The 12592-nt window shown below is 34.5% G+C and overlaps 1 protein-coding gene across 1 annotated transcript in view; it reads right to left on the reverse strand.

The window, feature by feature from the left end:
• MMP16 (matrix metallopeptidase 16) overlaps positions 1-12592 on the reverse strand; it is a 369344-nt gene that overhangs the window by 184140 nt on the left and 172612 nt on the right. Inside the window, exon 3 of the mRNA XM_027865020.1 lies at positions 6303-6425. Coding sequence (XP_027720821.1) covers positions 6303-6425 — 123 coding nt within the window. The remainder of the gene's footprint in view (positions 1-6302; positions 6426-12592) is intronic.

The following is a 12592-nucleotide window of genomic DNA, read 5'->3' on the forward strand; positions in this document are numbered from 1 at the left end:
ATATGAAAAAAAATTCTCTAAATCACTATTGATTAGAGAAATGCAAATCAAAACAACTCAGAGGTATCACATCACACCTATTAGATTGACTAATAGAACAGTAAAATGACAAATGTTGGTGGGGATATGGGAAAATTGAAACACTAACCTACTCTTGGAGGAGTTGTGAACTAATTCAACCATACTGGAAAGCAATTTGGAACAATGTCCACAGGACTATAAAACTGAACATACCCTTTGACACAGAAATACTAGTACTAGATCTATATACCAAGAGTTTAAAAAAAAAACAGGAAAAGGACCTATATATACAAAAGAATTTATAATAACTCTTTTGTTATGGTGGCAAAGAATTGGCAATTGAGGGGATGCCCATCAAGTTGGGAATGATTGAAAAAATTGTGGTATATGATGGCTATAGAATAATATTGTACTATAAGAAATGACCAGCAGGAAGCTGTCAGAAAAACATAGAAAGACTTACATAAACTGATACAATGTGTGAAATAAGCTGAACCAGGAGAACATTGTACTCGTAACAGCAATCTTGTATGATGATCAACTGCGAATGACTTGGTTATTCTCAGCAATACAATGATCTGAGACAATTCTGAAGGACTTATGATGAAAGGTGATGTCCATCTCCAGAGAAAGAACTGATAGAGTCTAAATGAAGATTGAAGCATACCTTTTAAACTTTCTTTTTTTTTTAACATGAATGATTTTTCTTTAATTTCCCACTTAGTAGTATGTTTTTCTTGTTTTTTTTTTCTTTTGGTCTCTGTTTTCTTGTGCAACATGACTAATATGGAAATATGTTTACCATGACTGCACATGTATAACCCATGATCAAAATGCATGCCTTATCAATAAGGGGGAGGAAGTTCAGGGAGGGAGAGAATTTGAAACTCAATTTAAAAAATACTAATGTTAAAAATTATTTTACATGTAATGGGGGAATAAAATAGTAAATAAATATGTTTTTATTTACAATGAATCAGAGCATTGAGAGGGTAAGTGGCTTGCCTGAGGTACATGTTAGAGGAAGGACTTGAATCCAAGTATTTCTGCAAATTGATTCTTTTGTTTTAGAACAAAAATTATTATGGGGTGCTTATGAATGTCAATTTAATTCAATCCAATCCAATCACCATTTCTTAAGTTCCTACTGACCACAGAGCAGTCTAGTAAAGCTACAGAACACATACATAGATAACTATACATGATAGATGAATTAGAGATATACAAAACAAAGTAAAATTCAAGGATGGAAAATATCACTAGCTGTAGGGAGTGAACACTTTCAAGAAAATAGCTTACTGGATAACTAGTCTTGGTGAAGAATAAGTGCTATCAAATATCTCCTGTGATGAAGTGATGGGCAGATGCTGGAAAAGTTTTTTAGTTAAGAAGTATCTGATTTGCTCTTTAAAGAACAAATGAGAGTTTTTCATAGAAAGGGACTCTCTATTTGTATTTGAAAAAAGCTGTTGTTGGACAATATGCCATTTTACATATTTAATTTATTTTCTTCTTTCATGAAGGCAGGGACCTTGGCTTGTCTCCATTTTGTATCTCTCTTAACACCAAGTACATTGCTTGGTGTCTACACAGTAGATGCCTAATAAAAGTTTGTTGAATTAATTTTTTGAATTCCATACTAATGCCTTCAGAAAAATTATAACTATCATGTATGCAATCAGTTAATCTGTGGTAAATTAACTTGTTGGTACTACAGGAGGCAGAATTGCATAGTGGATAGATTGCTAGACTTGGAGTTTGGAAGCCCTGAGTTAGAATCCTGCCTCATACACTTACTAGTATGTATTTTAAGGCAAGTCACTTAACTTCTCAGCCTCACTTTCCTCCTCTGTAAATTGGGATAAGAATACCATCTACCTCAAAGATTCATTGTGAGGATCAAATGAAAGTGCTATAAAATATAATTGTAAATGCTTGCAAATCTCAAATAATTATGTACATATTGGCCCTTATTATTAATTAATGCTGTCTGAATTGAGAGAAGTATAGCACTTCTAATTTTGAAGGGTACCACAATTATATTTGCATTTCTCAAGCTGAATCCATGGAAAAACAAAGAAAAAATGTTAAAAATCCACAAAGGTGGGATTGCAAAGAAGGATTTGAGTTTTCTGCTTGGTGAATGTCTGTCATAGCTATGATCGTGTGACCCTCAAAATATTCTGAGAAGCATGAAGCTGGGAGAGTTTTATCCTAACACAAATGTACAATGGCAGCTACTGCAAGAAAACCAATAAATGTGCAGGGTCATGAGGGATTCTATTTCTCTTTCTAAAAAGTCGTTCAAATTGAGGTGTATAAAAGGAAACTATAATTTTCCCCAACTTTTTATAGATCTTTAGTCAGTCAATAAACATTTATCAAATACCTACTATGTGCCAGGCACCATGCTAAATGCTGAGAATACAAAGAAAAGAAAAAGACAGCTCTTCCTCTTAAAGATCTCACAGTCTAATGGAGAAGATAATATGAAAATAACAAAAGGTGATGACCTATACTAGGAGGGGAAATTTCCTTATCCAGGAAATGCCTATATCAATCAAATAGAAAGTCTAGTCTTTATCTTTCTCCTATGTGACCCTCAAACTCTTTTCTCATCACCTTGCAATTTGACATCTGACATCACCAAACAGGTGATCCCTTAATGACTAAACCCAATGACCCATCAGTTCCCTTCCTTCTTGATAACTCTGTAACTTTGAACATGGTTATCAGTCCTTCCTCTTAAAGATACTCCTCTCCCTATGCTTTTGTGACAGTGAGCTCTCCTGGTTATTTTTTTTTTCACATTTCTTTCTATTTCTTCTCAGTCTCCTTTGATGAATCGTCCTTGATGATTAATTTTGTGGGTGTACCCCAGGTTTCTGTTGGCCATCTTAACCTCCCTCTAGCCTCTAGACTCTCTTCTTGATGATTTCATCAGCTCACAAAGGTTCACTTATGAAGGGTATGACTCCTAAATCAACATTATCCAGCTTTCTTATTTCCTTCTTAAACCTTAAACCCTAAACCTTCACCAACAACTTCGAGCTGGAAATACCCTCCTAGATGTCCTGTAAGTAGTGAGTCAGTGAATATAGTTTAACTGGTATAACAGGAGGCTGTATGTATTTTAGGGCTTATCAGACCTAGAGACCAGACGGCACTGGAGGACAATGGACTCCAGCCATTTCCCTACTGTTTCACTGTTAGATTTAATTTTCCTGGCTCCCTGCCCTTTCTAATTTGGCTCTAAGCTTTCTTTCCAGACTCATCTTCAATTCATCCCTCTGGGGCCCTGTCAAGCCACCCTTCTCTCTGGCCTTCATACACAGCACTCTCTCTCCCATCTTCATGCCTCTGCACTGATCATCCACCACTCATGGTAAGAACCCACCCCTCTGACCGAATCCCATTCCTTTTTCAAAGGGTAGTTCAAGATCCATTTTCTGCAGAACACTTTTCTTGATACCACCAATTCTTAGCACCCTTCTTCCTGAACTACTGTGTAGTTAACTATTTGGTACTTACTTGGATTATTCTTTCTATTGATTAAGTCTGTATCTAACTATTGACTTATACTTGTCTCCTCCTTAGCATGCATGCCCCTTGTGAGGAGGGAGGGACTGTTTTATTCATTATATTTGTACCCCTGGAAAAGTGTCTGACACAAAGTAGGCAATTAATAAATGTGTGTTTATTGAATAAATGATTTGCTAGAAGAAACTTTTTTTCTGATCTTACCCCCCCCCAATCCCTGCCAACTGTTTTTTTTTTTGTTTTTTGTTTGTTTGTTTTTTTGTGAGGCAATCAGGGTTAAGTGACTTGCCCAAGGTCACACAGCTAGTACATGTCAAGTGTTTGGTATGAGGGCAGATTTGAACTCAGGTCCTCCTGACTTCAGGGCTGGTGCTCTATCCACTGCACCACCTAGCTGCCCCCAACTGTTTATTTTTAGCCATACACAAAATCATTTCATAATTACTTTGGATCTAGTGTATCTATACTACATCAATGCACTTGTTGTTTCTCACTAGGAAGGCAGCTATCTATAGAATATAGAAAAAGAGAGTGTTGGACATGGAGTTAAGAAAACTTAAGTTCAAGTTCGCATCAGACACTTATTAGCTGTAAGGATAAATCACTTAGGGGCAACTTACTAGCTGTTTGACTCTGGGCAAGTCACTTAACCCTGTTTGTCTCAATCTCCTCATCCATAAAATGAGCTGGAGAAGGAAATGATAAATCATTCTAGTACCTTTGCCAAGAAAATCTCAAATGAGTTCACGAAGAGTCATGCATGACTGAAATGACTGAACAACAACAATAAATCACTTAATCTCTCTGAGTCTCAGTTTCCTCATCTGTAAAAAGGGATAACATTAGCACCTACATCACACACTTGTTGTGAAAACAAATGAGATAACACATGTAAAGAGTTTTGCAAAAGTTATAGTGCTAAATAAATGCTGGTTATTACTAGAATCTAAGTAATCTGACTTGCTGTTACATTTTTATCTTTACACTCTCAGTAACTATCACACGGTAGACCCAAATTAAATCTCTTTCTGTTTTTGATGTTTTATACCACTATAGTAGATCCATGAATGAGACTCAAAAATAGAAAAGAAATTAGCCTGTAAGTTATTACCTAGGAAACAGTTAATGGGTACTGTATAATGGGAAGAGGGCTGGAATGGAAATGATTTATAAGGAAGTAGATTATTTGATAAGGTCTTTGATTCTAAGGAGCAGACATCTAAACAGCAATGTGGTAGTTTCCGAGAGTCTTGTGAGGCTATCCCTATGCAAAGCATTCAGAATATTAAGAAAATTAATATTAAGAATATTAATATTAAAGAGAACCAGCTACCTGTGCTATTTAGTCACTAAGATCTGAGCATATGCAAAATCTCAGAGGTCTCCATCCCACCCCTTTCAGCATTTTCTAATTTCAGACAACAGAAACTGAGGATTCAGGAGAGGAAACCATTTCACTTTAATAGAATGATACTACAAATATCTCTCAAATCAACTGGCAAACATTTCCAAAAGAATACCATAAGGCTTTTCATGACATTGTGAAAAAAAATCTCCAACAGATATATCTGATCACTTTATCTCACAGTGTTATGAGATTGCTAGACCAAAGAGGAAGTGACAGATGCAAACAAGTTTTTTTTTCTTAATTTCCCCCATGTAGCACATGTACTTACAAACTGAAGAGAACTAAATCAAACAACTATCAACTATTGTTTCAGTAACTGCAAACTTACTTGAGGTAGGTACCTAGAAATTATGGTAGACATGGTAGTATTTAACAATTGGTTAGTCATGTAGAAGTCACGTAGATCTTTTTTTTTAACTTTTAGCATTTAGGTTTTGTTGTTATTGTTTATGATGATGATGATTTGTGTAACACAACAGAGATGGCAGTCACAAGCACGCACTTAAAGTCAAGCTAAAAGCACAGTGATATTGTCATAATTCAAAAGGGCCTTGGTAAGTCATTAGAAAGCAATTAAAAGAAGCTTGATACTTATGGGCCAATTTACCTGGTAAATATGAATAAAGGGATATTTTAAAACAGTAGAGTTTCTTTCATCTGATCGTGTTTCCTAAATATCTATTTAAAGTCAACATCTTTAAGTTTAATGCTCCTAAAAGGCTCTCATATAAAGGGTGGTATCTACCTCCTTTTTCTTTATTATTAATTTATTTTGATAAAGATAAATTGAGGAAGACCCCTGCAGCCATTACACCCTACTGTTGCACGCGTGCACATGCACACCCACACACATAATATATGTGTTTGTGTGTGTATACAAATATATATATATATATATGTATTCCTCAATATATCCCCCCCCCACCTTGAGCTATCTTTCATTCAGAGAAACTTTGCTGACACATTACCATGGAATAGAAAAGAAAATAACTGAAATGATGCTGGAAGTCATTCAGGACCCTCAAAGGAATTTCTATTCAAATAGAATAATGGACACATAGGTATAGATATCAAATGCATATAAGTATATATACATACATGGATATACACATTTAATTTATGTGCACATATATACATGTTTAGGTCTCCATATATATTTATAGGTGTGCATACATATACTTTAATCATTCTTTTTCAATGAAAAAATACTTGCCAAGAAAATTAAATATTATATTGGTGGACTGATTATGTGGTCCACTTCTGAGGTTCTTTAAAGTCATTCAGGCCATCATATAGAATGTCAGAAAGTTGAATTGATAGTCAGTTTTGGTACCTGTAAGTGATGTGCTTGTGTTGCCACTTCTGTCCTGTTAGTGCATATCGCTTTCGACGAATATTAAATTTGGAGCTTCCTCGAGTCTGGTCAGGCACACCACACCGAGGCTTCTTCATCCAGCTGTCAAAAAAAAATCCAGTTACCATTTATTTCAAACCACTTTTTTTTTCAAATTTGCATATATATTATATATATGTATGTGTGTGTGTGTGTATATATGTATATATAAATATATATACATATACATATATATATATATATAAAACAACAGATAGATCTGAGACCATGCTACAAAACCCCCAGTTCTGAGTAAATAATGTGTTTTTTTCCTGAATGAGCCAGGATTACTGTCCACTTCACCTAGATTGATCAAAGAATTTCTCAATATCTAATTCATTTTGATCTGTGTTGATTGACACAGCAACGTCAATTTATTCCAGAAATAACACGACACTTGACAATACTTTATCACAGTGAAAAACGAATTCTCCTCTCTTATTACATTTTCTCTTTTTTTTCTCCCCTCTTTCTTCTGCTTTGATCTTTCCTTCCATTATCTGGGTATCTCTCCTTTGCTTGAGACTTTTTACCAAGAATCTAATTATATTTATCCTGGAACTTTTTTTTAATAATCAGTTTATATGATTTAGAATCACAGGAGTTGAAGTTGGTACAATGGAAATAACCTTAAACTTGTTACAGGATGTGAATTTAAATCCCTGATATAAGTTACTCTTTGTGTGACTCTGGTGAGTTACTCTTCTCTGGGCCTCAGTTGCTTCATTTTTAAAATGGGAAGGGTTGAATTAGAAGATATTTAAGGTCACTTCCATATCTATATCCATGACCATAAACATTTTGTGTATGTATGTATGTGTGTATACATATATGTGTATACACACACAAACACATATATTATGTGTGTGGGTGCACACACACATGCATGCAACAGCAGGGTATAATGGCTGCAGAGGTCTTCCTCAATTCAGGAAAATCTAGGTTCACTTCCTGCCTAAGGTGATATATTTTTCGCTGTGTGACAATATGCAAAAGCCACTCAGGTTCCCAGGCAACTTTTTTAGACTGTGAGTTAAAGAAGAACTGCGCATTTGAGTCAACTGAAGTCATTTTCATACCAGAAGAGCCTCTCAGTATAAAATCCCAAGCTCTAGTTACACACATTCATTTTAAAAGCATGAATCTGTATTTGTCTAATTTTCCTTTTTTCTTCTGGACAAAGCTTCTTATATTTAAACATCCTTGTTTTCTGTTCCTCAAAGCCACCAGCCTATGTAAATACAATAATTTTATTCATCTTGGCAAAGGCTGTTTTATATGCCTCATAAAATATCTGTACTGTGAGATTTCCCTGCTACTGTGTTAAAGTCATGTACTTATATAGCTTCTGTATCTTGTTAGTAGCTCTCTATGAATTGAGATTTATTCATGAACAATGTAAAGGAAGAAGATAAATCGTGAAATTTCTGATCAATTCCTGCTTAATCTCATCAAGGCTTATATAACTCCACTTCCTCTAAATAAAAAAAAACCTAGGTACAGAGATGAATTTATAAAAGATAATTGTTTTAAATAAGTAAAATGATTTAAATAAATAACAATTAAGTGTTTCCTATTTTAGAGAATAAATTGGCTGTCTTTAAAAGAATAATTTATGATCTGGTAAAAATCAAGAAACTTTTTTTCAAAGGTAATATTATAGGTATATCCAATCACTAATAATGCAGAATGTGTAGATACTATTGTTTTTCATGTAAATGTAACTTATTTAATTAAGAAAATCATAGCCTTTGGGGACAGACAGCAGGTCTTGAAAGTTACTGTTATCTCTGACATTATCTAGAATAGTGCTAAACAAGTAATAGGTACTAAGCAAATGCTTGATGAACTGATAAAATAATGAATTTAGTTAATGCAAGCTGTAAATACATACAATACATCTAAGGAAATGCATGTTATATGCAGCTTAAGGCAGCAATAAATCTTGAATAAGGTTCACATTACATTCCCATCTACATTTTCAGGCTTATTTCTTATTATTCTATGTCACATACTTTCCACCAAACTTTCTAATAGCCTGTACCTATTCACAATATATTAAATTCCCATGCTTTTGTACATGCTTTTCCCCCAAGGTCTAGAACGCACTCCTTCCTCATCTATATCAACTAAAATCCCTTATTCCTTCAAAGCTCACGTGCCACCTCACATGAAACCTTACTATTCTTCCCAATTATTGTCTCTGTCTCTCTCTGTCTCTCTGTCTCCCTGTCTATCTCTCTCTGTCTCTTTGTTTCTTACTCTGTCTCTGTCTCTGTCTCTCTCTGTCTCTCTCTCTCTGTCTCTCTCTCTCTGTCTCTCTCTCTCTCTCCCTCCTGCTCACCACGCAAGTAATCCTCACACTGGCAGACCTGGTTTTCTGGAGAAAGACCATCACTACACAGCTACAACTCAAAGTGTCTCAGGGTTCTAAGTAGCCACAGTCTACTTCCTATTTCTACAAGCACAGTCAGTCACAATATTAATATCATTAACTTAAACTTAAAACATCTACCTAATGATAAATGAAAAGCAAGAATAATTAGCATACCACAAATTATCATTTTTTTGTTGTTTTTTTGTTTTTGTTGGCAATTGGGGTTAAGTAACTTGCCCAGGGTCACACAGCTAGTAAGTGTCAAGTGTTTGGTCTGAGGCCAGATTTGAACTCAGGTCCTCCTGATTTCAGGGCTGGTGCTCTATCCACTGAGCCACCTAGCTGCCCTCACAAATTATCATAAATACAGGAATATTCAGTACAGTGAAAGCTACACATAAGCTTGGGTCATGCTCTTCCATCTAATTTTCCCTGGGGAAGAATGGTCATATACTTATAGAAATCTAGCAAGGAGACACAAGTGAGAACAATTCAAATGCTCAGGGAAATTCAAAACTCTAAATTGTAATGATGTACTTGGTCCCTTCATGAAAAAAAAATGCACTATATGAAGCCACTTTTCTAGTAAATGTTCTCCTTTGGGTCATCATTGCTCTCCTGCTGAGCAAATCCACTCCTGCTATACTCTTGAATGCATGAAGAAGTGATAAGCTCTTCACCTATAATGGATGTTGAGGAATTACACTATTGCAGTGATAAACAATTCCGTTAAGCCAGAAAAGTGCAAAACTTCTCAGGTTGGCCTTCTGGGAAAGAGATAATTGCAGCCAGTTCTGCACTCAAGATGATACTGGATCATTCAATCATCTTAACATTTCTTCCTAGAACAAAGTAGAACTTACATAGAAATTCCTTGAATTAGCTCTCTTAGCAATGCTGACCTGCTCAGGCAGCACATCACTCAACAAGATGCTACTTTGTCCAATTAGATTCAATTCCCTTGTAATAGTAAATCAGATAAAGAGTCTGTCCTTTCCCCTCTTTTTCATCCTATCAGACCAGCTGGAACTTTGGACAGATTTTCTCTCTCTCAATCTGTAAGATGGCACTATGGGGTAATTAAAGGGAATGTAGATCGCTCCCAAGGAGTTTCAGCCTTACAGCAATCAGCAAATACTAAGACAGCTGCTGAAACATCCTATCAGCTAACTCTCCTGCTCTGCTCTTAATTTTCTCCTATCTTCTCAGCTCCCCTCTCCTTCTAGTTTTCCACTTTTCTGAAGCTTCTTCAGCACTACCAATGAACAGCTCAAATCTGAGCCTTCTAGGTTTCTTTTCCATATGAAGTAGAACTCACCCTTATGTTAATTATAAAACAAAAAGTCTTTATAAAATCATCCCTTGGTCTTCAAATGGTTATCTGATCCACAACTTTGTAAGTTTTAATCTTTCATAGAAATAAACTGAGGAACCACAATGCAACCTCAATATTTGCCCTATCTCCAAACAGAGTCCTCTTGGTCCTTGATTTCATCCTTCTAAGAGTCTGTTCTTCCTCACATTTTATCTGAAAACTATTTTTCACACTTTAATTTTTATCAGATTTTATAATCAAAACTTCATTGTTTTGCCCTTTTGAGCAACCAAGTTGTTGATATATAAAAGGTGCAGTGTCTTATATCCCTTATAAGATGATTTGGTTCTTTTTATTTCTTTAGGAATAAGTTCATTTTCTGCCCCAAATGGTTGTCCTCTGGTCTTTTCAGCAATCAAACTATTCACATACAAGAGGAGCAATATTTTTTAAACCGTAAAGCACTATGGAGATATGGATTATTATTGCTTTTGCCATTGCTACTCTTTCTTTGCATATATTTATTCACTTAGATATTTATTTCTATAGATGTTTATCTATTTATGTGTATTATGTGTCATCTTAGTAATTTCCATTATTAAACTCCACCAGGGCAGGACCTGTTTTATCTTTGACTTTGTACCTTAAATGCCTAGGATGACAGAGATAGTAGATGTTTACTAAATGTTTCATCATTAAATTACAGTGTAGGGTAGTGCAATGTAGGGTAAAAATTGTCAAAAATCAAAACACCTATTACCATAACCAAATGTATTTTTAGACAAAAATCACTTTTTTTGTACTTTAGACACAGTGAACATGGAAAGCTAGATAGCTAGAACATGGGAATTTCTGTTTCACTGAATGTGTGACATTCAAATGACCTCAGGGACCTGGGTTGAATAATTTTATGACTTCATTAATGTTTTAGAGTATACCTATGAACATACCATGAAATGAAGTGGAAATTTAGATATTAATTATGTTATGCAGTTAATTTTTACCAACAGAGATGGTAAATGAAATTCATAGGGGAAAATCTATTCTAGAGATGAATTTTCAAGGTTGACTATACTGATGACTAATCATATTACCAGAATAGCAATTAAATCTCCATTTTATTTTATGGAGCAGAGGTGCAGTACTGGTAAAATAGAAAGTGTTTCAACTAGAACTGATGAGTTATGACCTCATTATATGTGTGTATATACATACATATGCACACATACATGTATATGTATGTGTAGGCATGCAATCAGAATTTGACCAACATTTCCTGAACGAATCTCACTTTCTCTGTGCCCTGGAATGTTGCTTATATTTTCCTCTTACAACCCTTCTACCATAGAAATTTGTGTGCATGCCTTAGAGAAGAGGCCATGCCTTATTCATTTTGCTATCTCTCAATCCCAGAAAGTCATGGGAATGTGCACATACTAGGAACTCAATAATTGTAGTTGATGAATTAATTAATTAGTAACAAATTAGTGGGTACTTTCTGTTTGTACATATCTTAATATGCATTAAATCACAGCATATTAAAGGTGAGGATTGGGATTGAAAATGAAAATCAGAATAACACGTGAATTCCAGGAATAAAAAAAAAATCTTAATGGAAAATATTTGTATAATTTGACATTGAGAACATGCATATTTAAGTTATGTAATCCTTATATTAAAATATTCTTTGTAACTAAACAGACCATAATACCTAATCAAGAGTAACTTCCAAAAACAATGGCAAAGTGTATTAGAGCATTGAACATTATGTCCTGGTGTTTACATTTTAAAAATTCAAACTTTTGTCTTCTATTGGTTCCAGTAGTAATCTGTCTCACAGAAAGTTCAGTTTCTAAGCAAGAAAAAAAAAAGAGCAGACAGTCTTTAATAGAACACATTTTGCCACAATAAAAACTGACCTGAATATAAAATAGAAATGAAAAATGTATCATATTTGGATAAGCTCAGTCAGTAGCAGTTTTCCAAGTTGATATTACATAAACATACACCTAAATTAAAGCTTATATTCATATATCAATTTAAATAAAAATCATATGGCTTTATACACAGACTAAAAACTTTACATGTACAAGTAAAAAAGGCCAAATATTTTTACTTTTAAAAATACTATTACAATAAATTTGAAAGATATGAGAAATAAGGGACAACAAAGAACTATTCAATTTTGTTAGTGACTATAAAAAAATCCTCCAATTATGGATTTTGGGGTATGTAATATGCTAATTTTACTAGAGAGACAATGTAGCATAATGAAGAGAGATTGGGTCTCTGAAGTAAGAAGTTCTGGCTTCAAGTCTCACAAATGACAAATTGCACCATCCATGGACCATGGGCAATTCACTCAAACTCTCACTATTCAAAGCAACTCTTAAAGATTATTGAAGATTGAGGATTGAAGAAAAAAGTAATTTAGCAAAATTAATGAACACATCAACCAAATATAACGGCTTATGTAATATTCCACAGCCATATTTCTCCATCTCTGAACACCTCTGAAAAAAACGAAGGAAGTCCATT

This window comes from Vombatus ursinus, unplaced genomic scaffold (assembly GCF_900497805.2).
Source record: "Vombatus ursinus unplaced genomic scaffold, bare-nosed wombat genome assembly UNPS02000577.1, whole genome shotgun sequence".
NCBI classification, from domain to species: domain Eukaryota; kingdom Metazoa; phylum Chordata; class Mammalia; order Diprotodontia; family Vombatidae; genus Vombatus; species Vombatus ursinus.